The sequence below is a fragment of the Bombus terrestris genome, chromosome 14 (assembly GCF_910591885.1).
Source record: "Bombus terrestris chromosome 14, iyBomTerr1.2, whole genome shotgun sequence".
Classification (NCBI taxonomy): Eukaryota; Metazoa; Arthropoda; class Insecta; order Hymenoptera; family Apidae; genus Bombus; species Bombus terrestris.
In genome coordinates, this window is record NC_063282.1 from 1135734 (window position 1) to 1163442 (window position 27709).

At 38.5% G+C, this 27709-nt stretch overlaps 7 protein-coding genes and 1 non-coding gene across 13 annotated transcripts; 2 read left to right on the forward strand and 6 right to left on the reverse strand.

The window, feature by feature from the left end:
- Positions 1–50: 50 nt before the first annotated feature.
- LOC100646801 (TATA element modulatory factor) lies at positions 51–6581 on the reverse strand. 2 transcript variants are annotated; one of them, XM_003400322.4, is made up of 11 exons: positions 6033–6581; positions 3551–5520; positions 3367–3468; positions 2987–3256; positions 2568–2906; positions 2240–2452; positions 2015–2161; positions 1528–1920; positions 1235–1472; positions 1028–1151; positions 51–945 (listed from the first exon to the last, which is right to left on the reverse strand). In XM_003400322.4, exons 2-11 carry the CDS (start codon positions 5506–5508, stop codon positions 659–661), a joined length of 4071 nt encoding a protein of 1356 aa, XP_003400370.1. In that variant the 5' UTR covers positions 5509–5520; positions 6033–6581; the 3' UTR covers positions 51–658. The 2 variants fall into 2 exon arrangements, with proteins under 2 accessions (XP_003400370.1, XP_012171149.1); XM_012315759.3 differs by having other exon boundaries at positions 3361–3468.
- A 103-nt stretch (positions 6582–6684) lies between these two features.
- On the forward strand, positions 6685–6777 carry TRNAI-UAU. Its single transcript is given in 2 exon segments — positions 6685–6722; positions 6742–6777. It is a non-coding gene; the product is annotated as a tRNA-Ile (tRNA).
- A 1251-nt stretch (positions 6778–8028) lies between these two features.
- Positions 8029–9660, forward strand: LOC100642861 (IQ domain-containing protein K-like). Of its 2 annotated transcripts, XM_012315848.3 has the most exons (4): positions 8210–8898; positions 8997–9133; positions 9199–9328; positions 9433–9660. In XM_012315848.3, exons 1-4 carry the CDS (start codon positions 8632–8634, stop codon positions 9556–9558), a joined length of 660 nt encoding a protein of 219 aa, XP_012171238.2. In that variant the 5' UTR covers positions 8210–8631; the 3' UTR covers positions 9559–9660. The 2 variants fall into 2 exon arrangements, 1 of the variants encoding a protein (XP_012171238.2); XR_007226256.1 differs by lacking the exon at positions 8997–9133 and having other exon boundaries at positions 8029–8898.
- On the reverse strand, positions 9454–10512 carry LOC125384654. The gene is made up of 2 exons (XM_048411764.1): positions 10245–10512; positions 9454–10168 (listed from the first exon to the last, which is right to left on the reverse strand). Exons 1-2 carry the CDS (start codon positions 10431–10433, stop codon positions 9776–9778), a joined length of 582 nt encoding a protein of 193 aa, XP_048267721.1. The 5' UTR covers positions 10434–10512; the 3' UTR covers positions 9454–9775.
- Positions 10513–10648: 136 nt separating this feature from the next.
- Positions 10649–16921, reverse strand: LOC100647042. Of its 4 annotated transcripts, none has more exons than XM_048411762.1 (8): positions 16727–16921; positions 15648–15855; positions 15346–15474; positions 13928–15169; positions 12840–13526; positions 12375–12546; positions 11845–12202; positions 10649–11482 (listed from the first exon to the last, which is right to left on the reverse strand). In XM_048411762.1, the coding sequence occupies exons 2-8, from the start codon at positions 15852–15854 to the stop codon at positions 11122–11124; spliced, it is 3156 nt and encodes a 1051-aa protein (XP_048267719.1). In that variant the 5' UTR covers position 15855; positions 16727–16921; the 3' UTR covers positions 10649–11121. The 4 variants fall into 4 exon arrangements, with proteins under 4 accessions (XP_048267719.1, XP_020722026.2, XP_020722025.2 ...); XM_020866367.2 differs by having other exon boundaries at positions 15346–15516; positions 16727–16914; XM_020866366.2 differs by lacking the exon at positions 16727–16921 and adding an exon at positions 16227–16686 and having other exon boundaries at positions 15346–15516.
- Positions 16922–18666: 1745 nt separating this feature from the next.
- On the reverse strand, positions 18667–19942 carry LOC110119838 (eukaryotic translation initiation factor 3 subunit F-like). Its single transcript, XM_020866370.2, has 3 exons — positions 19321–19942; positions 18900–19202; positions 18667–18807 (listed from the first exon to the last, which is right to left on the reverse strand). Exons 1-3 carry the CDS (start codon positions 19330–19332, stop codon positions 18703–18705), a joined length of 420 nt encoding a protein of 139 aa, XP_020722029.2. The 5' UTR covers positions 19333–19942; the 3' UTR covers positions 18667–18702.
- A 693-nt stretch (positions 19943–20635) lies between these two features.
- LOC105666434 (cuticle protein 38) lies at positions 20636–21257 on the reverse strand. Its single transcript, XM_012315761.3, has one exon. It carries the CDS (start codon positions 21137–21139, stop codon positions 20810–20812), a length of 330 nt encoding a protein of 109 aa, XP_012171151.1. The 5' UTR covers positions 21140–21257; the 3' UTR covers positions 20636–20809.
- Positions 21258–24373: 3116 nt separating this feature from the next.
- On the reverse strand, positions 24374–27637 carry LOC100647160 (tubulin beta chain-like). Its single transcript, XM_003400325.3, has 5 exons — positions 27219–27637; positions 26336–26800; positions 25624–25928; positions 25235–25532; positions 24374–24673 (listed from the first exon to the last, which is right to left on the reverse strand). The coding sequence occupies exons 1-5, from the start codon at positions 27273–27275 to the stop codon at positions 24455–24457; spliced, it is 1344 nt and encodes a 447-aa protein (XP_003400373.1). The 5' UTR covers positions 27276–27637; the 3' UTR covers positions 24374–24454.
- Between the last annotated feature and the right edge of the window lie 72 nt (positions 27638–27709).

Genomic DNA, 27709 nt, shown 5'->3' on the forward strand with positions numbered 1-27709 from the left:
ATTGTAAACCATCATTGTATCAGTGAAACCACAAAGAATACAACTTTCAATAAAGGAACACAATAAATTTTTTTTAATAAATTACATCGTAATTCAATTCTATATTACAATATCGAAAACTTTAAAATTATATTACATCTTATATCACGTTGTTTTCCTTAGTCTATCTGTATACAGTGTACATGAATGCATGCACAATGATTAATTCCAACGACTAATCAAAGAACCGACCACGGTGACCATGGCGATATACGTAAAATTTTACATTACATATATTGGAATTTTACATAGCGTTAAATGTTAGTTTGTAAACTAACATGATTATTAATTATTGGAATTCTAGGGCAATGAATTGTCTGCAAAATTTATCAAAACAAAGGTCTCCAATTTCTCATAAGCATTCCATGTAAAACACGTATAAACAAAATTTCATTTTGTTACTCCGTGGAATTTCAAATCTCTTGAAATAATTTCACATCAGTCTCTTGCTACGTGTTATCTTTTTTAAACGGCTTCAGCAACTTCGTTGCTGTATCATGTATCGTATCGTTGGCAAATTTATCGCCGAATCTATATCATCGTAAATTGTTAATTATGTTATGGTTCTACATCTATAATATTGAATTAACCAATAAACAAATTTTATTTATAAAAAGCTTCAGGCATCTCGCTTCAAAAGTTGATCAATTTGTGTTTTGTACATCTCTTTGACATCTTGTAGGTCCAAACGTAGTTCTTGATTCTCTTCCATTTTTTCACCATACATTTGTAATAACGCATCATATCTAGTTTGTATTTCTCGTAAACTTTCGTTTAAAACCGCAACATCCATAACCTTAACATTTAATTCTTCGATCTTCAAAGTTAATGTAGATAACTCTGAATTTAACACGTCTCTTTCTATATTACGCCGTGATAACTCCCACTGAAGTTGTTGTATTTCACCTAAAAATTCAAGCGAATAATTGATACTATCAAGTAGTTAAATCAAATGTACTTCATTATTGATAAATATTTAAACACGTACCATCCTTTTGCTTCAATTGAGCTTGTAAATTTTCAAATATAGAAGTACTACTAGAACTCGCTCTCATAGTGTCGAACGTCATTGTATAGCTTTCAGCTTTGTTTTCGGCAGTAGAATTGTACAACTGCAAAACGAAGATAAAATTTTTTAATTCAGATTCCGGTAAAATGAGAGAAACAATAATCACGATGTATGCAAATGCACTACCGGCCAAATACTGTCTATGGTATTCGCAGAATCTTGTTCTGTGCTAGGGGTAGGACTAAGTCGTTCGTTGTCTTCAATATTTTGTTGCTGTTCTGACATTACATGATTTTTCCTTCTTTCTGCGTCTGTAGCTGCTTTTTCTATAGATAATTTATTCTCTAACGCAATAATTTCTCGTTTTAACTCCATTATTTCCGAAATATGAGATTGATCGAGGCTTTCTATCGCTTGTCGTTGCCTGAAAAAATTATGTCCTTATCGCATTTTCTACAAAGAATGTTAATTTTTCTTACCTCATATTTTGTTCACCAAGCTTATCCTTTTGTATTACCAACTCATCATACAATTCTTGTAAACGCATTCTTTCATTTTCTTTCGCAGCAAGCTTAGCTTCTAATTGAGACATTTTAGATTTTAAATTAACATTCTCTTCCTTAATATAACGATCTGTTTCGAGTAAATTTTCTATTTTTGTTTGCAACTCAATATTTTTGTCTGACAATGTTTTCTCTTGTTTCATAAAACTATTAGTTTTGTGTAACAAATTTGCTTGGAGTTGTTCCAGTTGTCTCAGTAAAGGTTTTGTGGCCGTTGATACAGATTCTGAAAGTTCCTCGCTTCTAGCTTCAGCAGCTTCTAAGCGCTTTAGTAATTCGCTATTTTCGTGTTTCAAAAATTCTTCCTTTCTATATAGAATATAAGAGACAAAAAAATAAACGCATTAAGAACTATTTGATTTTAATAGCAGCTAGGAAATTATATCTTTTGTAGAATATTTACTTGACATGCATTTCTTCAAATTCTCTTAATTTGATTTTCAATTCTTCTACTTGCACAAGTAATTGACATGATTCTCCAGCATTAGTCGTTGCTTCCTTTAACTCTGTTTCTGTCGCAGTCAAAATTTTCTTTGTTTCAGATAGCTCCCTAAAAATTAATAATATGTCAATTATACGCAGTTATAAATTGTACATAAACATTAAAAATGCTTTTATATATACTAACGTTTTTGTAGTATCTAAATTCTTTTTATACGTTTCTGCATTTTGTATCGCATTTTCTAATTGCTTTTGTAACGTTGCTACTTCTTTTTCCAATGTTTTTGTTCGTGCTGTTAACGAGTAAACAGCATCTATCTGAGATAGTTCAACTTCCTCTTTTGCACGCAATGATCTTTTTAAACGTTCTAATTCTGAGGTTTGTTCTTCTATTTGCTCTCTGTAAATGTTTCATATTGTGTTACCTTTTAATTACATTTATCATCTGTTTCCACTTGTTCTTTTATTTTTATAATGTAAAAGAACAAAGGAAATAACGAATATTACTTACGTACTTTTGACTTTTTATTAAGGCATCATTTTCTTTTTCTTTAACTCGCAATTTTTTGATAATGTTACTGTGTTGAAGCTGCTGTTTACTTAATTTTTCACCTTCATCTCGAAGTTCCTTAATAATTTCATCTTTCTCGGCATTCAGAGTAGACAGTTCTTGAGACGATAAACGCGTAGCTGCTTCTACTTTTAACTGTTCCAAATTCTTTCTTAGTGAATCTCGTTCTCGTATTGCTTGCTGAAATTTTCTTTCTAAGGCAGATAATCGTTGTGTATATTCATCAGTGATTTGATTTATGCTTTGGCTCTGTTCTGCGTGTTTTTCAAAGCTATCAAGTTGCCTATGTAAAATATAAAGCGCCACAGACATTAAACGGACATTATACGTTGTTTGATTATCACGTACTTCTTGAAAACTTACTTCTTTAAATTATTATTTTGTTCTTGTAATTCCATATTCATTCTACTAACATCGATGAGTTTCGATTCCCTAGCTTCTAATATTTCCGTCATCTCTTGTATACGTTTCAATAATTTTTCTATCTCAACGTTCGTTTCATCAGATCCTACGCTGATTTCGCTCAATTCCCTCGAATGTCCTTTAGTTTTTAATGTTCTCATTAAAAGATCACAACCTCTTGTTGATTGCAATTTTTGTCGCGATTGTGTCGAACTCGAATCACCATTTGGACTTTTTTTAACAAAAAATTTTGCTATTATACTCAGGAGAAAATTGCTTATAGCCATAAAGTACATGAAGTTAAATTACTCATAATTACTATCTTACAGTCATACCTGTACCTGGATATAACTTCGATATCGCTAGAAGTAGTGGTTTCTAATTCATCACCACTAGTGTGACCACTGGTTTGATCTGAACCAATTTTAATTAGATCGGACCGACTGTAATAAATGGAATCAAATTTATATCCTTCAAGTAATTAAGTATAGTATTAGTACTACGATTTCTTTCCGCACATAATACCTTTCTGATGAAATAGGTGAATTTTCTCGAGGCATTTCCGTGCCTTGTACTTCTGTTTCGATTTCACCTGCTTTTTCGATCATCGCATCTTCTAACATTGTCTTTACGTAAGAACTAGAGTTTAAAGGTGCTTGTAAAATTCTTTCTTCTGATTTATACTGTGGATTTTCTTCTGAACTTCCTATCAAAGTTCCTTCACAACTTGAGTCTGTTGAAATCAAATGCTGATCTGAAATTTCTGCCATTTCTGATTTAAACGGATGAATAATTTCGCTGGTAGAATAACATTCTGTTTCTGCAGGTTCTATAGTTGAATTCATTAACCGATCGAAACTTTTTCGATCGGGTTTGGATATTTGACCTGCTCCATCAAAATATTCTGGCTTACGAATCGGTTGCGTTGTAATTGCTTCAATCGGCAAATGTAAACTATGCTTTTCGGTTACAGAATCTAGATTCAAATTTAGTCTTGTATCTGTGCTAGCTTTTTTCAATGTTAGCTTATCATCTGAACTCGAATCCTGCATTTTTTCACTTACTGAAATACTACTAGAAGTTTCCATTTCATTATTCGCTTGATCTTTCTGCTGATGCATTTCTAGCATTGTTACAATTGTACTTTCTGATGCAGAAGTATAAGAATCTTCTGCCAAATTTATTTCATCTCTCTCATCATCAGTGTAAGGTATTACTTCTATGCTTTCTGGTGAAGCTTTTATTGAATGGTTACTGGATACACTTTTGTATAAATGTGATCCAAGACCTTGATATATATCTGTTGATGGTGTGCTATCCATACTGCTCATACATAAATTTTCGTGTGATGTTTTGATTTTCTCCATCGGAGGTTCATACAGAGAAATATCAGAAGGTGATGGATTTATTTCATTTTCTTTATTCATAATCTGTGGGACATTGATATCATCCCAGCAAGGGGTCACTGTATCATCCCTATCTAAAATAGACGATGAATCAGAGTGTCTTTGCTCCATGGGAGATAAATAAGGGCTAGTATCGCTTTTCCAATCTTCTAATACTTCCACTCCAGAACTTGGAGATGTAACCATACTGTCTGGCAATACTTCTATCGACTCTGAATTAACTTTGGTACCCTTTGCAGATGGGCTACCATCCAATTCGGGAGTTGTAGTACAATCAGTGTTAGATCGAGAACCCAGAATTTCAATGCTCTCTGAACTCTTTTTATCATTTTCTGGAGATACAAAAGACAATTTATTTGATGTAGAGACAGGTGAATCTAAATCATGCTCACAAGTTTCTTTTTTTTCAGATTCTAACTTTTCATCTTCCTCCTTAACATCAACGTCTTTTTTTTCCTCTGAAGAACATTCAATTATTTTAGGACAATCATTAATCCTGTCATCTTTGTCAAAAGTTGTACTTGTATCAATTGTTTCAGTTGGTGGAAGTTGCTTTAATTCATTGAAATCAGATGTATTCGAAACATCTTGGCTAGGAACATTTTCGATCTGATTATTAGTATTCTTTTCTTTGTAATTTTTTGCTTGTTTACTCTTTTTCTTGGGACTCAATGGTTTACTTTTATAATCTTCTGAGAATGATGACGAAGATACAAGCTTTTTGATACTTTCAGTGGGTGTACTTTGCAAAGATTTAGAATGGATAATAGCTTTGGCATTTTGTTCTGGTTCATTAAATTTAGGTGATTCAAAAAATGATCCAGTAAAACTGCCCCATATACTGCTTGTGGCTTCTTGTTTAGGTGCTTTAGATTTATCATGACGTGGCTGTACATTATGATGAACATCATTCTTTATCCCCCATGATGCAAAAAAATCTGTTGTATCTTCTGTGTGGCTTTCCATCGATTTCTGATCCTCATCTTTAATATCTAATGCTTTATCAATTGTCTTTTGAGCTTCTTTTAGTGCGGACTTAGCCAAATTGGCAAATCCAGTGGCATCAAACCAGCTCATTCTTTATTATATCTAAAAAAAAATATAATCATAATGGATATGAGTAAAAATGATTCATGTTAGAACGAAGTATTTTTGTTAAACATCGATTGTACTATATAAAAGTACATGAAAAATTAATTTTATTAAAAAGGAAACAGAGCAATATTTAGAGGTTAGGGTGTGTATGATGATGTTTATAAATTACATTTAACATTATTCATATATTATGCATACATAGACTTAAAAATCACCGCACAGTGAATTAAGAAAAAATTAGAGAAAAGACGATTCAGAGATAATAATTGAACCAAAATATGATGGGAAGTTGCTGTTTGCATTTTCGTAAAAAAAATTTATAATAAAAAAGTAAAGGGCTCTGTTTTTAAAAATTTATTGCATTTGTTTTTTAAGATTATATTAAAATTATTAGGGTCAATGTATCAATGTCATTTGCATAAACAAAATATATATTGAATCCTTAATGACAATAGCAATGCGATGATTAAGGGCGAAAAATGCTGTTTACATGTAGTTTTACTTACTTGCATATCGCTTTAGAAGTTTTTTACAATATATAAAATTGGAGAATCACCAAAATGTAAAAAATTAACTGTAAAATGTTCTTGAACTGTTGTTACTGTATACCCGTACTAACTGTTATACTGGAACAAAAATACCTATGTGCGCATGGTAACATGTTATGTAAATGTTTCTTTTGCACATAATTTACAATTGACTTTGTCAAAATTTATGTACAGATGAAAAAAGCAGAAAACATACACATAATTCATTCGATATACTTATAGATTTGTACAATACACTTGTATTCCACTTCTTTTGTGATATATGATTTTAATCTTTTTATAATGACCAAAATATTCGATGTTTTCTTCGAATTTTTAATAATGTATTAACTTATTTGACGCGTCAACGAAGTGCTCACTACGAGCTATATTGCCATCACACATGCATACGTATGCATAAACATACATGTAGTTTATCAATGCTTTCAATCATAGAAAATCCTTATTTTTACAGGAACAGCATGTTCTATTATTAGTGCTTTTTCTTACAATATCATAAATAGCAGATCATGGTTAAGTAAACGCGATGCTTTACAATATAATATTGTTTTTTTTTTAACTCAATAATAAGAGCACTGAAAATTATTCCTGGAGAGAAATATTTTCAACCGCTCCAGTGGCGCAATTGGTTAGCGCACGGTACTTATAAGACAGTGAATCGTGAGCAATGCCGGGGTTGTGAGTTCGAGCCTCACCTGGAGCAGTTTTTTTATTTTTAAATTATCCTTTCTTTTATAAATTCATTGCGCATCGTTAATTATTACGATTGTTACGAACATGTTTTCGACAAAATTAAATACATAAGCGTAAGTTTACGAGTAAGTACATCGTATTATAAAGAAAATAAAATTAAAGAGAGTTGATTATTTACAAGTTTTACTTACATTTATTAGTCTGATTTTGTTTTACGAAAATCGAGTTGGCAAGTACCACGCGTCTAATTCTGAACAAAGTTTCAAGCCAAATACAAATAATGCGGCGGATGCTAATATGCTTCTAACAAACGAATCGTTTTTTAAAGCATGAATGGTACAGGAAAGGGAACAAGTACAGACGTCTTCGAAGTAACCCGAACCCTTATTCAACAAATAATAATCTGCGGCGCTTTGCCTTTCTTCGAGTTTACGTCTTATACTTTCTATAGAAATAATTATTAATTGCTTTAACATTTAACATTGATAAGGACAGTGGATAACAAAATATACTTGCTTCGCGATATACGCCGAGGGCAATGGCGATCACATTCATCTCGAAATATCGTAAGTTCTTTCTCATCGATAGTATCGTGCCTCAACGGTCCTCCATTCTGTTTTTTAATTTTTTCACGTCCTAATTTTTCAACTTTTAATTTTTCACGTTCTAATTTTTCAAGTTCTAGTTTTTTACGTTCTAATTTTTCAAGTTCTAGCTTTCCACGTTCTAATTTTTCATGTTCTAATTTTTCGCCTTCTGGTCTTTCACTTTCTGGTCGTTCACGCTCTAGCCTTCCGCGTTCCGAAAGTCTGGCTGCTGAATCTTCTCCTTCTATGTCTTTTATAGGTTCTCTTACAATCACCTTATCCTCTCCTACGTTACGTAATGATCATATCATTCAAGTATGTGTTTTGCATTTAATTAATACTTTCCTGAAATCCTTTAATCTAATACATCTTACAACTAAAGGTCATAAGTAAGAAATACGATAAGTTACATTTTTCGTCTTTCACAGAATATCATTTTTAAGATTCAATATATTGTCGATCAATTCTATATAAAATTTACATTTCCATTTAATTTTGGGACACTAATATAAGAACTAAATTAATATTATTCGTTTCTTCTAAAGCGTTGCGAATGTATGATCTTTGTATTCTTAAAATAATCCATTAGGTTATTTCCTTTCTCAATTATTCCGTATTAAAATAGTTCTTTTTTCTTAGTCACCAAGTGACATAAAAGTTAGAAAATTAATAAGAATGGACTTATCATATTCGTACTGCGTGGTCCTCAATTATATACCTTTAACAGCCCATTGTGTTGCAGAGTCTCTTTTGACTTTTGCGATCGAAACTTTCGAAGTATCCTCTTTTGTGATGTCTGTTACTATATCTACGACCTTTCCATCAGCCTCTCTCTTATAACGACGACCTACATCACGAGCGTCTTCAAATTCCACGTCTTTTTCCAAATCTGCATCCTTTGAAGGAAAATATTCCTTCGTAAGCCATGGGGCTTCGGTGACTGAAAGCATCGTCAATTATTTTGGAGCAGTAAGATAAGCAAAAATGTTTTAAACAAAGGGTAACATATATGAATTATACTTGTTTTTTTCAATGTAGCCTTTACCACGGGACACTGTGGCCTGCATATGGGCATTTAGATTAATTTAAAAAATGGTTTTAAAGACTATAGCAGATGGCCAAAATTTCCATAATCGGACTTTCGATCGAGAAATCGATCTTGTGACAGTTTGCTACCGCGTCATTAATGTTTGACAAATGATTTTCGTGTATTCAATTATCCTATAGCTTCTTTTCTGATTTGCAACATTCAATGGCCGAACAGGATAGTATCTTTAATGAAAATGTGTTCGACCTCGCCGAAAGGAAATTGCATTCGTGAAGTGAATAGAATATTGGAAGCATCAAGTTTGGTTACTTGCGCGATATCAAGTAATTCGAGTTGTTGTGGTAAAGATGTTACGGAAGAGGAGGAAGTAAAAAGTATAATCCAAGAAGAGGATGATCTATTGCCTTCGAATTATCTTGATAAAAATATTTTTGGTTTGTTAATATCTGCATTGGAAGAAACACTTATCGAAGCATCTGAACAGAACGTTCTTTGGGTATTGTAGAATTCTTGATTCGATCTAACAATGATTTAAAGTTGAAATTTAAACGGTTCTTATGACTACGCCTACAAGAAATCCATAAATTATCATAGGTCCAGAAATGTCGTTTTAATGGTCTCGATTATATCGCGGAATTTTTATGGAATCGGAATCCACGCCGTCCGAAAATATATACACCGCCTTTAAATGTATTTGATATACCGCTATTTAAAGAACATTTACGTTCACAGTAAGCGGAAGAAACTGACATTTATGTGGAAAAATTGATAATTTTTTCATTAATTTTATCTGCAGTCCTAGACCTTATTATCCAAAATCGTGGTTATGGTCCGAGGATGAAGCGGCGTTGCACATACAAAAATATGTTCGTGGTTGGCTTGTGAGAAAATGTGCGAATGTTCAAGAAATGAGGAAATTTTGGAAGGTTGATAATTAAAACAGGAAGGTGGTTCTTCCTATGTTGTTCTCCATTATTTATCCTAATATTATATTTACAATTATATTGATTATTCTATATATTATCTATAGGATATTGCGGTCAAAAGTCTCTTTGGCAAAAAGGAGATTTATTCTGTACAGTTTCAAAGACTTTTAGGTATGTTTTATTACGGATTTGTAGTGATAATGATATTAATTGATTTAATTTGCTTGTAGATAACAAACAAGACGATAGAAAGCATGAAACAATCGACAAAGATTTTATTCGTTGTGAAAAATACCGGTCGTCGATTGCGCACACATATAATCCAATGCGAATATTAAATGAAAAACGCACATTTTAAATCTAAGATCATATGGAGAAATTCCAATTAAAAAATACTTAATCTTTATTATTAAATTACAAGATAACAATGCACATATTGAATCATATTCATGATGCATCCTTCTGCTTGGTATTGTTGTATAAACAAGGACTTACTGGGTTTCCTAATCCCACTTTTATATCAACCGTAGGAGTTTCATCTTCTTCGGCAACTCTGTAACTTTTAATGCCTAAAGTACTATATACAATTTTTAGTTTTAAATCAGGAGTATCTTTTCCTTGCTTCTCTATTAATATCTTTTTCAAAAGAGGAGGAAAGTCAGTTGTTCGTGGCATGAGTCTTAGCTCCGGTACTTTAGTTTCATTTATATATTTTGCCTCTTGATCCTTGGGAATCAACACGTAATCTGGTTTATAGGTTGCTCCATCCATCTGTACTAGCGTAGGAGATTTTTGACCTCTGAAAACTTTTTCCACCAATACCATCACTTTCCGTGGGTCCTAAACGATGCAAGTCTATTTTCAATAATCTATCTATATCATTAGATTGACAAACATAATAATAAAAAAAATGTACATGTATATGTTTTGAAGTATCTGGTAGGGCAACAACTTTCATTATCCTCATGTAAGATGCTTCAGGATATTTTTGTTGAGCACTTCGTATTACGATTCTACCTACGCCATGGTTCTTCAAATTTCCTAATATCTCCCATAGTGGTTTGCCCTTAAAGGTATGTGTCCGACCAATATATTTTATCACCATTGTTGTTTTGATTAATTTCTCCTTCACAGAGATGAGGTTAGGTTTCTGTCTCTGTGTTCCATCGGTCAATGTTACACCACGTAGCGGTAAGTTTAGGAATTATATTCAATTTTATACCGAAGTTGATGAAATCGATACATGTAAAAAGATTTGTTTTCGCAATTTTTCTTGAATTTTTCAGTGCAGTACATATGTAATGAAAATAGTATTAATCTAAAAAATATAGTCTAAAATTATTGTCACGAAACTTTTAATGTAATTTCAGTTTAATCGTCGAAGATGTAAATTTGCAATAACAAAGATTAAAGCGTTAAATATGATTACATAGTATTTATTAGAGTTGCGTAACAAAGAAATTGCAAATAAAATGCAGTACTAAACGATCCGAATGTACTTCGAATCACGTTCAACGAAAAGAATGAATACTATTGTATCTGACGCAAGATTATCGATCAATACAAAAGAATAATTAGAATTAATTTACTTAACAATCTACACATTCTTATAATACATTATAAATATTACATATTATAAAATCGTCGAGTCTCTGTGTTATAAACGATGAACAACGATGTTGTATTATTATTGGGATATAGAGCGTAAATGAAAATGAAATAAAACGAAAATCGAATTAAGCAATATAAATAATCATAGCGTCGAGGTAGCGAATGATTTCTATCGTGATGCATTAATAACGATTGATAATTTGTTGAATCCAATCGAGATAATAGGAAACCCGAGCATATACTCCAGGAACGCCAGGTTGTCCACAGCCAATTCCCCACGACACGATTCCTGCCAATTGCCAACGACCATTCCGTTCACAAACCATTGGTCCACCGCCATCACCTTTGCAAGCATCTTTTCCTTCTTCTCCACCAGCGCAAATAAATCCAGAATGCAAGTTGAAACTTGGACCTAATCTCGTTCGTCGCATTTGCTGTTCGCAGACCGGGTTGCTCACCACAGGTACGTCGACTTCTTTCAAGATATTTTGGTATTTTCCGAAATCGCCAAAAGCGTCTTTGCCCCAACCGGTTGTCCAGCACCTGTTTCATGACGATATTTTAGCGAAAAGAAATCGTAGATATGCATTTTAGAAAGGGTGAAATTATAATACAGTGGCCGGTTATAAATAGAGATATTTCTGAATTTGTAAATTCAACTAATTGTACTAATTGTCGAAGGTTTTATATCTATCTTTCTTTATAGTATAAAATAAGATACGTTTCTTGTACTCCGAAGCACCACGAACGTAGAACAGATTTTAAATTTTTATCTCGAAATTATAGCTAGCGTTTGATTAAATAAACTCCCAAATATCCGCAATCTTGATAATTACTAACCGAATGAAGTTGAATTTTTACTTATTTTATACGTAATTGATAAATTATCGCTAGCAAGTACCTACCTGCTTCTGGTGAAATCGTCGCGTTTGTCCGGCAAACAAGCAGGACTAATGTGTGGATTCTTCTGAAAATCTACATCGTGATCGATCCTTAGTATCGCGATGTCATTGTAAAGAGTACCAGCATAGAATTCGGGATGTACATGGACATTGGCGACATCACGTTCTATGTAAGGATAGAATTCAACGTCGTGGTTTACGTCCCATTCTCCTAGTCGAACGCGAAGATCTCGTGCTGCATAGGTTTTTACGCAATGCGCTGCTGTGAGAATGTGTCGAGAAGAAACGAGAGTACCACCGCATACGTACACGCTTTCCGTTGGATCTTTTTTTAGTATTGCCACTTGCCAAGGATATTCGCCTATCGAAACGGATTAAATTCTATTATTGGTATCGCGCGACAAACGAAGGAACGTCGAGTCAAACAGCATAAAAATCGGGAAATCAACAGAAACAAGAGTTAGCATGCTTTTTTCATGCCATTCTCGAATGCAAAGATAGAAAGAGCAACGAAATAGACGTTAGTTTCTCACCGAATTCAGAGTCACCATCAACGTAAGAGGGTGTCTTGATTCTTCCATTTATTCCCTGAGTATATCTGATTCCACATTGACCTGGTCGTGGCTTCCTCGACGGTTGTCTTTGTGAACAACAAACGTAGCCAGGGCCGCAAGCTCGAGGGGAACTGATGCTTAGATATTGTCTCTGTCGAGAAATCATGATTTTCGTTTGAAAATATCCGATCTCCGCCACGCCGATTGAGAGTCAACCCATTGGTATACTAATTTTTTCTCCATCAAAGTTACTATTTTTCAACGATCTTTCCTTAAGTCTACGGTACTCACTCAGGTTTTCATTCACTGTGAAATTCCGAACTTTAGAAAGAACGACGATTAACAATCAATGTGCATTGTGCGTGCAATTGTACGTACAATACGCACAGTTCTTTCTCCATCGTTATTAGCATTCGACTGCAATCAGTACACGCCGATACTTACCTCCGTTATATCTTCTGGTAATTGGAAATCGCGCGTTGATTCTACGTCACGCTTTCTTCTGTTCGGAAAGGAAACTTTCCCAGCGGTTCTTTCTTTCGGAACCGTTCGTCCATTCGCATCAACAGCGTCCGTTTTACCATTGCTACGCGCGTTACTACGATAATAGTCGTCGTAATCATAATCGTAATCGTCATCGCCGTCTCGATAGTAATCGGAATATTCGTGGCTATAGTGAGGTTCATGGTGACCCGCGTAATGATGGGAAGGGTAGTGAGGTTTTACGTAATACGGTTTCTCGTGAAGCTCGATAGGCTTGGAAGGATAGTAATGCGGCGCATAGTGGGGCCCGTAATTTTCGAACAGCGTTTGCTTCTTGTGAGAGAGCAGATGACCGAGTTTCTGCACGATATTTCGATTAGGCGTTACGTGAAAATTTACAAACGGTTTTACCACTTTCTCGCCGTACTCGTCTTTGGTGAATTGTACAGCTAGCAGAGGATTCACGGAAACCAGGCCTAAATTTATGCCTTGATCGGCGGAACCGTACCCTGCGTACGGATTTACCAGGACATTACCACCGTAAGGATTAATCGGGTACGGGCCACCGGTTTGCGGCAGACCGAAACTGATCCCCCAGGTCGGCTTGAGGTTTAATTTCGAAGAGTCCAGATCGCTAGCATCGAGTCTCTGCAACCAGAGAGTCGAACAGTCATGCGAATAGAGACCGAGTTTCCGTATTTTCATATTTCTAATATTTTTGATAGTTGATTTCGTTCGAAATTGCGACGATAAAAACTCGGGATCTGTTCTATTCGAAACAAAACGACGACGACAACATGTACGATTATAACGCGACTATTTCTATCACGCTGTTTTTCATAACTATAAATCCACCTTCAAATTTTGCAGGATAACGCTCGACAAGATCTGATTAGTATCCGAATCATTAACGCAGTTATAGACGCAACTAAGACTTATTAATTTAATAAAAACTGAAATTGTTTATAAATTTTAGGTGGTTTTTATAACTATGAGTTGCAGCGTACTTACGATCTAGAAAAAATAACGAGATTCGAGAACACCCTTACCCCTTCTCCGCTCGATTTCTTTCTGCCTTCGATGCTTTCGTCACTAGCTGCCTCCCTCTTGTTCCTTACGTTCTCTTGCGCCTGCTTTGGTTGTTCTTCTTCAGCAGAAATTTGGAAAGCATTCGAATCGACTTCGCCATTCTTCGCTATTCGCACGATCGCAGATGTTTCGTTTGCGTTCTTTTCTACCGTTGCTATTGCCTCAGCTTCGATATTCTTGTTCAAATTACGGGGATCAATGGGTAGGAACAAGTCGTCCTTACGTCCTGCGTGCTCGCTCGGACATTGATCGTACGGGACACAAACGCAGTCTCCAGAATATCCCGTGGAGAAGTCGTTTCTAAAGTCATTACTGTTACTATTTCCATAATTGAAGCTGTTAGTTGATCCAGCAGCGATATAATCGTTAGACGAAGAATGAACGGCGTTAGAAGAAACGTAATTGGCCGCAGTGAAGTATTTGCCAGGCTTGTAGCCTTCTGCTTTGCCGTAGGTGAAGTCTCGCGTTGGTTTTTCATAGACAGGATACTTGTCCGCGTAGCTACTCCCCGACAAAGAACCGAATGCATTTGCATCGTTACTCGATCCTTTCACTTTGAATGCCTTTTTGTAGTCATCCAGATCTTGGAAATTACCACCAAGAACTCCAGAGTTAGGAATATCGTAAGTTGTTCCTATATTTCCATAACTGGACCCGTAACTGAGAGATGCGGCACTTTGGCTAATCGGATTCGCGCCAAATGTTGGTCCACCGGCTATTGTTGCGCCAGCGGCGCCATCAGAGTGGTGGTAATGATGGTGGACGTGTTGTTGAACCGCGTCAGAACCGATAGATGGTCTCAAAGCTATTTGTTTCTTGTCGATGAACTGACTGTTGCTCTCGAAGTCGAAACCTTCGTTTAGAGATCCTGTTTCGTAGACCGGTTTCGAGGAGAATGACGAGAGGCCGGGTTTCTTAAACGCAGGATAAGAACCAATTAGACTGGGCGAAGGTCCGAACGATGGGGGATGTGGAGCCCCGCCGACTCCGTAGATCACTTCCGGTGGCGGTCCAGAGGAAATGAAACTGGACGATGGTGGTGGTCCTGGTCTCGTTGCTGGACTGTATGGTCGTTTTACTGGAATGGCTGGTAGAGGTCTTCCGACGGGTTTGATGGTCACGGGTTGGGCGTAGATTATATCTTGAGGATATATTCCGCGATGAGGGGAATAATACGGGCGACGTCCCTCAACGTCTTCACACTGCGAGATATTAGAATTTTATTTATCCATCCTATACTTTTTATCGAAGAGAACGTCTTATGAAAGAAAATAAATCGCAAGTGACTTTCTTTTCGCGACTTTTGTATTTCTCTTTTTTTTTTTTTGCGTTCGAGTAACTAAAAGATATTGAATCGATCATACTACTTTGCACTCACGTTCATTAAGCCGAGAGAACACAACTTGTCCCTGATGTACGTCCGAGCAATCGTCTCATTTCCCAATTGGAGGGCGTTCTTCACCTCTGGGTCTGCGTACAGTTGATCGAAACCTTCGATATTGCGACCCTGTCGATTAGAGACAAGAATTTCATCGACCACCGATTCCACCTGTGATAGAAATAATTGGTTCGTTACTTGAAAAAATTAAGAAACTCTGACTGTATTAACAAAATTTTAAATTAACAAAATTTCGCTGCAAGTAAGATTCGTTACGTTATGGTTTCAATTTTACTATTTACCGATCGCTGCTGGGTAGGTGGATCGATGATTTTTATATTTGCGTTTGCATCTAAGATAGCTCTTTTATCTTCGGTCTCTCCTGTGCCTTGATTTTTGGTCAATATCGCGTCTTCCGCTTGCCATGACCATTCAGGGTTGTTCACTGGTACTTGCGTTGCAAAAGTATGCATCGCCATGCCGAGTAACCAAACGAACCGCAGCATCATTCTGAGGGAGGAAATCGATGGAAAATCATTGTCGATTCACGTTCAAGCGCAATTGTAGAGAGTGTTTGAATTGAAGAATCGCTTCGTGTCCGAAGTGTACTTTGTCTATCCCTAATTTGTTTTAGTTTGTGAGAAGAATTGTTCTTTTTTATTATCACTTATTAATAATAAAACTATCATCAATACTGTAAGCTTTATTTTCTTAAGTCTGCCAAAAAAAATTGTTCTTCGATAATTACACACTTTTTGAGCTGATTGTATAAGAAAGATCCAATGCGCTAAAACTTGAGAGCAGTTTTGTTGCTCGTAACACAAAGCACGAAAGGGTGAATTTAATATCGATCGATATTAAAGTCGTGTCTAGTCACTTACCTCGAGTTTCTAGGAAAAGTATTCGGGCTTGTTGTTCGTGATAATTGGACGGCGATTCAAATAGAAGAAAGTGCGACGAAAAGAGCGAGATGCCGGTGAGTCGTACGAAAGACTCAAACAATAGTGACGGTCGACCGACAAACCGACCAACGAAAGCGAGAGGATGTTGGGAGAAAGTCGCTAAACTGGTCTTTGCGCGATACTCTTATACATCTATATTAGCGTGTGTCTTTCAAGTGGGCGTTCTTTCGAAAATTTCGACCGCGGTGAAAGTTGTTACGTAATACTTGCTCGATGTAAACAATTTGCCTCTCGTCCATTGAATATCGAATAGAATATCGAAAAAATTGATCGACAAGTGGAGGGTATTGTTAAGTTGGATGAAGGTGCATCGAATTTTATAGAACTCACGTATAAGAGAAAATAAAAGAAATAGAGAAAGTCGCGGCTATAAAAATTTGAAGAAATAAGAAAAAAGGAGACCTGTTTAAGCTTCTTACCTTAAACGTTGTCGTGTTTGTTGCGATTTAAATAAAACTTATTGTCACTAATGGAAGATCTTTATAACCGGTAGTCCGACAGGGAATGTCTGCGATGCGTCGAGTTTTGCTCTCTAACCAAACGCTTTCTCCATGAACGAGGTTACTCTGCGCGTTCACCGATGCCATTCGTATCTTATATAGACGTCCCTTTCGGAGATGCTGAGACCCAAGTAAAAGAAGTTACGGTGGGGTATGCTTGTGACTCATAGCAGCCGGACATCCGTTTCGGATAGGTTCCTCGAATTATATTGTACTCTTGTAGCCGACGCTCGAACAAAATTCGCGCCACACGGTACGACGGTAGTCATAGATCGTTCGTTCTCTTACTGTTTAATTTCCAAGTTATAATTACGTTCTAAATGGATGTTCTATTAAAGGAAATATCGATGAATAGAAATCGAAATCGGGTATTCTGTGATATTTCCTCCTTGTAATTTTTTTGATATTATACGAGCATGATCCTGTGGGAATGACGTCGATATATCTGGAATCTGCGTCGATGAGAATTGAATCGATAATGAAGGAAAAGAATAACGATAGGATGCGTAGATGCAAATTTATCGATCGATTGGGGTCGAGACACGGATGACGCGAGGTAGGCAGCATAGTTGCGTACAAATGTACGCAAGCACATTGAGTAACTTGGGATTTTCGTTAATAGACTTGCGTAATGTTGACCACCGCGCCTTCTCCTTTAAAAACGAACCGACCTTAGAGTTAAGCGTGGTTCTATTCGGTTAATTATCGAGATATAGCGAACAATAATACTCTTTTCGATACTTGAAAAACGAACGAAACAGGTCGAGCTGTTTGATTTTAGTTAATCGTCGAAGGAAGACGATAAATGATTGCGATCACACTGTTACGACGTCGAAAGGTCCTACTATCAAATGGCAGAATTTGATTCGAGTTTTAGTTTATAAACTGAACGCGTATTACGATTTGGCGAAAAAGCACGGAATACGTTGCGGTTATAAGAAAGTCGATGGTTTCTCTTCTATTCCGCGACGATGGGAAAGCAAACGAACCATTGGTTCAGCTGCAGAGCGTTCCGTGTTTCGATGCTTCGACTTTTTAATACGTCTGCGATGCTAAAATTTGTCAAGCCCATAGTTACGTTCGTACGCCTCCACAACAACCATTTTCGTAGCAGGTTGTTCCATATCGCGCTTTCAATATCCGGGAGAAAGCGTTCCTTGCTTTACCCAAGTCCCGTCATCGATTTGATAAATGTCGATCGATGAAAAAGATTGCTCGTCGTTGTTTCGTTAGAATTTTCTTCGTTCCAACGATAGGTAAAGTCAAAGCCAGGTTTGTTTGCTAGCAACGGTGAAATGTCGAGTACGGATACGGCACTGTGCGGCTGTGTCGAGCTGTGTTCAATTACGCAATCCGGATTTTCCACCCTCTGTCGTAACCCTCTGGGTTTTACGCGTGCCGTCGACTGCAGTGAAATCGCCATTGAATTATGTTCTCTCCGAAAGTTTCTGGGAATACGAACGGATCGAGGGAACGTTCCAATTATCGTAGCTTATTTACACCGAGAGCTATCGGTAATAAGCGAGTAAAGATTACGAATTATGGATTACGTATGACGGTCAGAGCGTATTGTCATTCCTTGTGCATCGTCTTCGTGTCGCGGTGGAATGAGTTTCTTTGGCGCAGTGAAAGCGGCTTCTATTTTCACTTTCGATTTCGATTCACGTTTAAGGAAGCGAAGGAAGGGTACAGATACTCGGACAAAGTTTCGATTTTATGAACTGATGTGTATTTGAAACGAATTAACGTTACGTGATTCGAGCGAATTTATCGATGCACGATACATGGAGAGGAGATGACTGGTGAGAAGGGAAGCCGTTTTCTGCATGTTGGTACGTTAGGGGATGCGTTACCGCCTGAATCCCAAAACGAACGATGATTCACGATTCACGACGTCAGTAGATAATGCGATATCCGTGCTGTTCGATCGAGTAAGTGGAAGGTGCTGCTGCTAGTTCGAGCGGCGCCAGTGCTGGCAACGCGTAAGCGTACGCAGACACCTGGAAAGAAATCAAAGTTATCTTGAGTGTGCGAGAGATACTCGAAACGAACGGCTTATTAGCTGCTCGGTCGAACATGGAGTCTTACAGACCTGTAGAGGCGAGAGAATGGGGGCCGCAGCTACGGAGGTCGCTAGAGGTGCTACCAGATGCGATAGTTTCGTTGTCGAGGCTGGTGTTTTTATCTCGGTTATCGTAGTGAGAGCCTTTGCGGATGCGGGAGACCTTGCTGCAGCCAATGCCGAAGGTGACGAAGCTGGAGCCGGTGCTAGAGCCGGTGCTACAGCCGGTGCAGGGGTTGGTAGGGGGATAGATTCGGCGGAAGTTTCCTGTTTGGCCGTCGATGGAGATGTTGGAGCGGCGTTAGCCGCGGCGACCGCGACAGCTAGAATAATCTATAAACACGGGAGATGATTCTTTTCCGATAGACCAAGACAGTTACGATTCGGTTAGTTTTTTTTTTTTTTTTTTTAGAAAATATTAATATTACGAAGCTCGGAAAGCTTTACTCACGAATTTAAACATGACGAGTCCGAGCTTTCTGTGTACACGCTTCGAGATGCTGCTTTATTTCTGGTCGAGGATCGACTCGAACCTCTCGTACTTATAGAGATCTTGGAGGTGCTGTAAAAAGGAAACCCGTCCCTGTCCCTACGCATCTTTGCATTCCGCTACGACTTTAGGGGCGGGACTTATTCTGTAACATGGCTTCACCTTGAACCTGCATGAAAAATCTTAGGGAACGTTCTTTTTCACTACTAGCTCGGTACACGGCGATTTGCCGGGAATAAGCAAAACTACCTTCTCGCATATTTTCGAACAGAATTTCAAAAATATATAAAAATGAAATCCGTCGAAATCGAAATAGAGTCGTTGAAATGACGTAAAACATTTTGTTATGATACTTAATTTATGTATATAGATTAGCGCGTTAAAGTCGAACGGTGACGTGACTCGCGTATCGTCTAATTTTGCACCAAAGAAATCTTCCACAAAGAGCGATGAAGGAAGAATAACATTGTCAAGGAATAATAGTCGGAACGCAAGCTCGGGGATAATGAATATCGTCATGTTTATATCACAGCGAGCACACCAGTTGTATATCGGATTGGTTGACACAAGCGGGCGAAAGCCCCTGTGATGTAATACGTGGTCGTCGAGATGCCATGAAAACTCTCTTCCACTATTATCCGTTTGATAATACAAATCGATGCATTGAATTTGTTGCTTCTATATCAGGTTTGTTAATTAAACAGCGTGTTTTTAACAAACAGGATAACAAGGTAACAAGATGTATCCTTTTAATCGTTTTATTGAAATTCTTGGAGAAGAAGGACAATACAAATATAAATTTTCACGTAAAACATTGTAACGATCGCCTTAGGCGAAGAAGGGATAAGGGCGTGCCTGCTTGGACGACAAAAATCGAGTTTGTGATTGTAACCGGTTCGCAGGTCGATCTGGGTACTTTGCTCGTCCTTAAACTCGAGGCCAAGCAAATTTCCTACCGAGGAAATTTTTCTCATATCGACGACACTCGTTGTTCCTCCGATACTTTCCGTTTCTTTATTTGAATTCATTCTAATTCTTAACTTGCTCTAAAATCTTTATCAAATTGCAAAATAAATTTGTCGATTGCAACGATTTTTAAATCGAATGTTGAACTCGTAAAATAGATCGTGGAAAATGGATCGTGGTTAAACGCGACGAAAAGAACGGTTTCACGAAAGTTGCTGTATAAGACAGAGAAGAATACGAGCTACTAGTAGGAACTAGGAGACGAGTTATTCGACGAAACAGTGACAAAGGAAGGAAAGAGACACGAGCGTTTAAATTGAAAATTAGCAAAAATTTATTGACGATAATTAGCCGACAGCGTCGATCTTCGAGTCATGTCCGATGCCGGATGGAACGATCTCGTTATCGACGTGATCGGAGAGAGCACGGTCGACTAGAGCGGCTGGAGATGTGGACCCGTTGTTTGATCGTGGTATAGCGTGGTTCAGTATGCGGCGACGACCGGAGCGTGAGCGAGGACGGTTGCGGCTGGTGCAGCAGCGACGATGGGTGCGGCAGTCTTGACGACGGCGGCGGTGGCCACGGGAGCAGCGTAGTAAGGAGATGCGGCGACTACCGGGCTCTTGACGGAGACTTTGTAGGTGTTGGCGTAGCTGGTGGCGACAGGCACTGTGTGGGCGACAGCGAGTGGTGCGGCGGCGACGAGCGGCGCCGGATGAATCGCTGGTGCAGCCAGGAAACCTGGTGCAGGTTCCGGTGCTGGAGCGGCCAAGGCACAGGCGAAGAGAGCGAAAAGAGCGACGAATTTGTACATGGTTGCGAAGGTAATTGTGTCGTTGCTCGATAAAGAGACTTGGAGAAGCTTCGTGCTATAACAGCTGAGATCGCTGAGAGCAGAATGATGCTTGACAAGTCGAGTTGCTGCCCTTTTATTCCCCCAAGTTGACCTCTCCCACCAACAGCGGGTGTTTCGATCATGCACTTACACACAATACCCACTCCAGCCGATTCGACTAGTCCTGAACGAGATTATCCTACCACTTTTCCCACTACCTTCGTTACTAGACAGATTCAGGGTCCTTTCGTTTCGGTTCGCGCTCCATGTGGGGAGAACACTGTCAAGGACTGAGAATCCTGATCTGGATCCGCGTGCAACGTACTCGAAAGACCCCGTATTTTTTTCGCGTTTTCGTTATCGACGAATACCATCGACCCTGTGCCGATCGACACCTCTTCTTCCTTATCGTTTGCTCGATGAGCGTATCGCATGTACCTATGTCCAAGTTCGAATCGAACAGATTCGAACGAGTTCACCCTGTACGAAAAGCAGTGACTGTATCCGCCGATTATAGGATCCATCGACCATATCTATAACGAGCAAACACCCTTCGTATTTCGAGATAATTTCAGTTAGTTAACCGACCGTTCGCTAATTAATATACGCGAATCCCATCCCGTAATCCGGTCTCTATTTCCACGCTAACGTAACCCACCTGTACCGATCGAAGTTAACGCCGATGCCGATTACGTTATACAGGCGTGTTTACTTCGAACAGCAACGCGATTATGTAACAATTGGTGAGCCGTGTTTTAACGCCCACTCCGCGAGCTACCGAAACGCGTCGCGACGCAGTCCGACGTGCGTCGCGTCGTTTAGAAGGCCTCTTACACCAGGCTAGAGACAAAAGAAGCGGGGATGTTGTGACACCGTTTGCAAAACCGAACGACCAACTTGATTCCATAAAATCCATGCATGTGTTCTCGTAATTCACCCGGCGTTTGCTTCTTCCCGGAACCAGTTCACCTCATCTAAAATCTTTTCTTCCTTTTCCTCTCTCTCTCTCTCTCTCCCTCTCCCTTTCCTTCGCTCTCATCAATCTTTCTTATTTGTCAACTACTGCCCGCCGACCGCGTATTTCGTAGCAAGGTCGCGTTTCGTAAACGTCTCTTTAGTCTGGTGAACGCCATCCGACAAAGTTCGTCCTCCACGAGCTTACGCTTTTTTTCATCTTTGATACTTGTCTCGACCTTCGCCGACCGCGCTCGTCCATTAGGTTTTGGTTGGTGTAGAGAACGGTCGATCGTCGGAGGTCGAATCGGTATAAGAAATGATCCGATACGAGATCGCCGATAGCCGTGAGCCTAGCAACGCCCAAATCCGGAAGGCCTTGGCCTCCCGACAGATATCGTGCAAAGACTTTCGGATTACGGCACCAGACAGGATTTTCGAGACTCTCGATTGGCGTCGTTAAAAGTTAACCAGTTCTTGCAGATGGGGGATGCTTCGCTATAAAAGCGACCGCCGTCCTCGAGGTTCGAATCACTCGAGGTTTATAGCGATCGCGGATAATATCGCGTTTCGCGCGAGCATCGTACTTTGGCGACTTTGTTTCTTGGTTATCGTTTGATCGAAATAAGCCGGTGATCCACCGTTGCATCGCTTCTGATGTTTATCGTCGTCTGAAATTGCGATAAATACGAGTTCGTTACGACTATCGTCTATCGTTCTATATAGATTCTAGAGTTACACCGTGTTAGATCAAATCCTGGTCACCTCGACAAACAAATTTCCAAGAATCGATAGTAACAGTCTATTTTCATCTGCTTTGGTTATATTTGCACGCTCGTAACCTGTGTTTGTCATCACATGTTCCATACAAATACTTACGGTTATATATTAGATTCATGACTGATACGATTTTGCTGGCAAATTAGCACCTGTATAACATAGCAGTTACGTGAACAAAAAAACGACGTGTTATATGAGATCGCGTTATGACTGGACTGGATTACTAAGAGCAAGAGACAGAAATAGGTTTTGAAAACTACTGTTCTGGGTAATTATACGCGGGTTCCGTGACTTTTTATCCGATAAAATTAACATTTTGAAAATATTTTCTATCTTTCGACTCGATTACAACAGACGAGTTTAATGTTGGTGAAACTTCAAAATCCGCGAATAACATATTCTTAAAAGATTTCTACATGCGTACGAATACTTTCCCGAGCGATTGCAGGTAATTCGAGCAACTCTGACGGGGTTTAAGGGATAAAATTGGAACGGGTTGTAACGCGAGAGTCGAGAGGAAGAAATTGCGGACGAAAGAACCGAAAAGATGTATAGACACGATAAATAACTTGCAAAGCGAGGTCTTGAACGCGATGTTGTCTGTTCGTGCCTCGCCAACCGCGAATGTAGTAATCTCGGAGGGACCTCGACCGATCGAATGTAGAACGTCATAACCCGTGAAAGAACCGCGAACCACCTCGAGTATAACAATACCGTTGACAATGCTATCGTTTCATTCTCTCGTGGGACGCTCGATGATTCATGGTCGATCGTTGAGGCTTCGACGTCGTATGCTTTCACCACTTATGCATCAGCGGCATTTATTACGAGACAGAGAACACACAGCCGTGCATAAATGCATGGGAAACTTTCCGCTAAACGGATCAAGGGAAACGAGATTTATCGATGGTTACTATATCGTTAGCCGATTGAATACTGAATTCGTTGAAGACAATCGAAGATGGCACGAGAAAGACTACGCGTTATGATGTAATAATTGATGGTTAATAAACATTTTGATATAAAGTAATCGAAGAAAAAATCACCTGGTAGGGCTAGCTTATACGAGATGCTGTTTTTTTTCAAATAAAAGTTTCAACGATTGGATAAAATCTAATGGTATCTGGCCCTGCAAAGATTTCTTAAATATTCAAAAAAGTAGTAGAAATACGGAAGTATTTGATCCTGAAATTAAATACGATCGAAACCGATCGATTGTATATCGAATTGTAAAATTGTTCTTCTATAAAAGACAAGAAATATAACGTATCTGGTTTTTCATTTGTGATGTTCAACTTGCTAAGAAAAAATCGTATTGTGGTTGGTTTTATACAGTATATTGAAGGAACGTAGTTGATGTGTTTTTTAAAGATACAATACGCTGTCTTATTGTTAGAGGATAAACGAGATGTTGGGGAAAGAGTGTGATGGAAGAGTTGAGAACGTGTAAGGAGAAAATCTATTTTAATCGCAATACCAGTTCGTGTGATACATGCGTATTTTTATAAGAAACGAAATTCGTCATATATGTATATATACTTTTGTAAAGATAATTCAAGCTCACGGATGTTCACCCTCGCCCTCTTCTTCCTCGTCAAACTCGCCTTCTTCCTCGGCGGTGGCTTCTTGATATTGCTGGTATTCGGAAACCAAATCGTTCATATTGCTCTCAGCTTCGGTGAATTCCATTTCATCCATACCCTCTCCTGTATACCAATGCAGGAAAGCTTTCCGCCTGAACATCGCCGTAAATTGTTCCGATACTCTTTTGAACAATTCCTAAATTCGCATTTAAAAAATAAAATGAAAAACAGGAGATTAGTGATGATAATTGTTGTCTCTTTCGTTTGATAGAATCGTACTCGATAAGTTGATTTATCGAAGGTGGATACGATACAGCACGGTCGTAATATCAGCGGGGAGAGCGTCGACGATCGCAATTGAGATATTTCGGGGGAAACAAGCCAGTTTCAAGACTAAGATTCGAATCGAAAGATCGTGATGGAATTTTAACAAAATTTGTTCTCATATTCCGAGTTGTTATCTTGCATAGACCGATTAATCATTTTCCTGATAATCTGGATTAATGCTACGCGGTAAAATTATGAAAGGAGGTGTACGTCGTATTTTTTTTAACAACCAAGGAGAGACAGGATTTTAATAGCATATAATTTTAATGAAAGATATTAAGCAGAATATTAATCAGCGAATAACTTGTGCAATTCAAGACGTAAATTGCATCTAAAGAACGTATATGGCCCTGGGCGTGGCAACATTAACGGGCCTCTTTCCTCAAAACTGTAACTTACAACTGCGCTGTATCGTTCCCATCAAGTATACCTGAATGGCCGTCGAGTTTCCAATGAAAGTCGCCGACATTTTTAATCCGCGAGGAGGAATATCGCAGACAGCGGTCTTAACGTTACTGGGAATCCACTCGACGAAGTAACTACTGTTTTTATTCTGGATATTGAGCATTTGCTCGTCCACCTCTTTCATCGACATTCTCCCTCGAAAAACAGCTGCGACTGTCAAGTAACGACCATGACGAGGATCGCACGCTGCCATCATATTTTTTGCGTCGAACATTTGTTGCGTGAGTTCTGGTACCGTGAGAGCTCTGTACTGCTGCGAGCCTCTGTCTCAGAACGAACAGTATACGCGATGTGACAAACTCTTTCGTTTCTCTCGAACAATTAGCGATAGCAAATAGTTACGCGATACTATACCTGGACGTTAGAGGCGCGAAGCCAGGAATAAAGAAATGCAGTCGAGGAAAGGGCACCATATTTACAGCGAGTTTACGCAAATCAGCGTTTAGCTGTCCAGGGAATCTTAAACACGTGGTTACCCCGCTAAGCGTCGCGCTCACCAGGTGATTCAAGTCGCCGTAGGTTGGTGTTGTTAACTTTAAAGTACGGAAACAAATATCATAGAGGGCTTCGTTGTCGATACAGTAAGATTCGTCTGTATTTTCAACCAACTGATGCACGGATAGAGTGCAGTTATAAGGCTCCACCACGGTGTCTGATACCTGTAAACACACGAGATCTATTTTTCCGATTCTTTACAACAGGTTATGAAGTGTTTCGTTTAAAATGTTGGACAAAGTTCAACTTTCCCGAGTTCGAAAAGCCCATTTGTAAACAAGCAACATTTTTATTTACGAGTTAACTCAAATGTCATGATACACGCCGTTCCATAAAACGGGCTTATAAAACAAAACACTCGATCGTATATTAAATATCGAATCGCGTAGGAAGCTTTATGCGCTCATACTTTATAGATAAATAACAATTAGAATACCCTTTAGAGAATTTTATTTGTTTTATATTTATTTAAAGAGCGAATCAAATTTTCCTATGCACTCGGCTTCAGATCGATCATCGTGTTAAATATTCCACCGTACTTCAAACAGAAACAATTAAAGGGAAAGAATACCTTCGGAGAGGGCACCACGCTAAACGTCATCATAATTCTGTCCGGGTATTCCTCGCGAATCTTCGAAATAAGCAATGTGCCCATTCCAGCGCCTGTTCCACCGCCAAGAGAATGCGTTAACTGAAACCCTTGAAGACAATCGCAGCTTTCGGCTTCTTTTCGTACAACGTCGAGAACGGAATCGACGAGTTCCGCTCCTTCGGTATAGTGCCCTTTAGCCCAATTATTGCCGGCGCCGCTCTGTCCAAAAACAAAATTGTCCGGTCGAAATATCTGACCGAACGGTCCAGAGCGCACTGCGTCCATGGTACCGGGCTCTAGGTCGACCAGGATCGCCCTAGGAACATACTTTCCACCTGACGCTTCGTTGTAATAAACGTTTATACGTTCTAGCTGGAGATCGGAATCACCGTGATAAGTGCCCGTTGGATCGATACCATGCTCGTCGGAGATCACTTCCCAAAACTATCAAAAAATAAGTATCGGATGAGCTTGGGAACATAGAAGCTTAACTGTCGCGAATTACGACCATAAAAGGATATTTTAAAATATTTCGATTCGTTTAATTCTTCGTCGAAGCCATAAAGAAGCGCTTTGATTTATTGTATCGGTTCGAAATGATATTTGAAACACGTCATGACAATTAAACGTTATCTAAAACTAATGTGTCTGATGAAAACGATAAAAAATAATAGATTTTATCAAAGAGCAATATGAACGTGATACGAAACGGATATGCATAATAAAAATTCATCAAAAACAATAAAAAATTGAAAAATTCGGACTTTGAAACTTTTTACATATCTCGATAATATCGTGTACACGCAATTTTCACTGTTATTTCGACGTTTGGTCTTTAACGGGTTAAATTCGTGAGCAATACCTTAGCTCCTATCTGATTGCCGCATTGGCCAGCTTGGAGATGAGCGATTTCACGCATTTCTCTATTCTTCTTCCTCTACGATCTTCGTATTCGATCTTCCTTCGCCGCTGATCGTATCTATCCGCCTTTCCCTTACCTCTAGCCCTTTATAAGTTCTATATTTTACAAAATTATTGAGAAATCGCTGCGAAGCCACGAGTTCGTCACGGGGATACGTAGGAACATGAAAAAGCATAAAGTCGGCGAGAGTAATCAACGAGTTGTCGTTTGTTTCGCGGTTGCCTTGGATTTTTCGTCGTCTATCGTCTATCGTTTGTCTGGTCAACTTTATATTCATCTATCTCTCTCCCTCTGCCTTCTCGATATCATCGAAATACAATAAACTTGTTCCTCTTTCTCTCCAAAAGCCCAAAATACGAAAATACGAAAGAAATAATACAGAAAGGAAGAAACATATACACGTGGTGGTAGGATAAAATAGGCAAAGACCA

Bases quoted from the DNA above. Each gene is read 5' to 3' on its own strand.
- LOC100646801 (XM_012315759.3), bottom strand. From the start codon at position 5,508: ATGAGCTGGTTTGATGCCACTGGATTTGCCAATTTGGCTAAGTCCGCA. The intron at 3,257-3,360 runs GTATGACTGTAA...TGTTAAAAAAAG, and splicing joins GAAGTTATATCCAGGTACAG to TCCAAATGGTGATTCGAGTT. The intron at 2,907-2,986 runs GTAAGTTTTCAA...TATTTTACATAG, and splicing joins CAAAATAATAATTTAAAGAA to GCAACTTGATAGCTTTGAAA.
- LOC100642861 (XM_012315848.3), top strand. From the start codon at position 8,632: ATGAAAATGTGTTCGACCTCGCCGAAAGGAAATTGCATTCGTGAAGTG. The intron at 9,134-9,198 runs GTAAGCGGAAGA...TTTTATCTGCAG, and splicing joins AAAGAACATTTACGTTCACA to TCCTAGACCTTATTATCCAA. The intron at 9,329-9,432 runs GTTGATAATTAA...TATTATCTATAG, and splicing joins AAATGAGGAAATTTTGGAAG to GATATTGCGGTCAAAAGTCT.
- LOC125384654 (XM_048411764.1), bottom strand. From the start codon at position 10,433: ATGGTGATAAAATATATTGGTCGGACACATACCTTTAAGGGCAAACCA. The intron at 10,169-10,244 runs GTACATTTTTTT...TGCATCGTTTAG, and splicing joins ATACTTCAAAACATATACAT to GACCCACGGAAAGTGATGGT.
- LOC100647042 (XM_020866367.2), bottom strand. From the start codon at position 15,854: ATGATGCTGCGGTTCGTTTGGTTACTCGGCATGGCGATGCATACTTTT. The intron at 15,517-15,647 runs GTAAATAGTAAA...TTTCTATCACAG, and splicing joins CACCTACCCAGCAGCGATCG to GTGGAATCGGTGGTCGATGA. The intron at 12,547-12,839 runs GTAAGTATCGGC...ATTTCTCGACAG, and splicing joins TACCAGAAGATATAACGGAG to AGACAATATCTAAGCATCAG.
- LOC110119838 (XM_020866370.2), bottom strand. The intron at 18,808-18,899 runs GTCTGTAAGACT...ATTTCTTTCCAG, and splicing joins CCATTCTCTCGCCTCTACAG to GTGTCTGCGTACGCTTACGC.
- LOC105666434 (XM_012315761.3), bottom strand. From the start codon at position 21,139: ATGTACAAATTCGTCGCTCTTTTCGCTCTCTTCGCCTGTGCCTTGGCC.
- LOC100647160 (XM_003400325.3), bottom strand. From the start codon at position 27,275: ATGCGTGAAATCGCTCATCTCCAAGCTGGCCAATGCGGCAATCAGATA. The intron at 25,929-26,335 runs GTATTCTTTCCC...GTGTGTTTACAG, and splicing joins GCGTGGTGCCCTCTCCGAAG to GTATCAGACACCGTGGTGGA. The intron at 25,533-25,623 runs GTATAGTATCGC...GTTCTGAGACAG, and splicing joins TTCGCGCCTCTAACGTCCAG to AGGCTCGCAGCAGTACAGAG.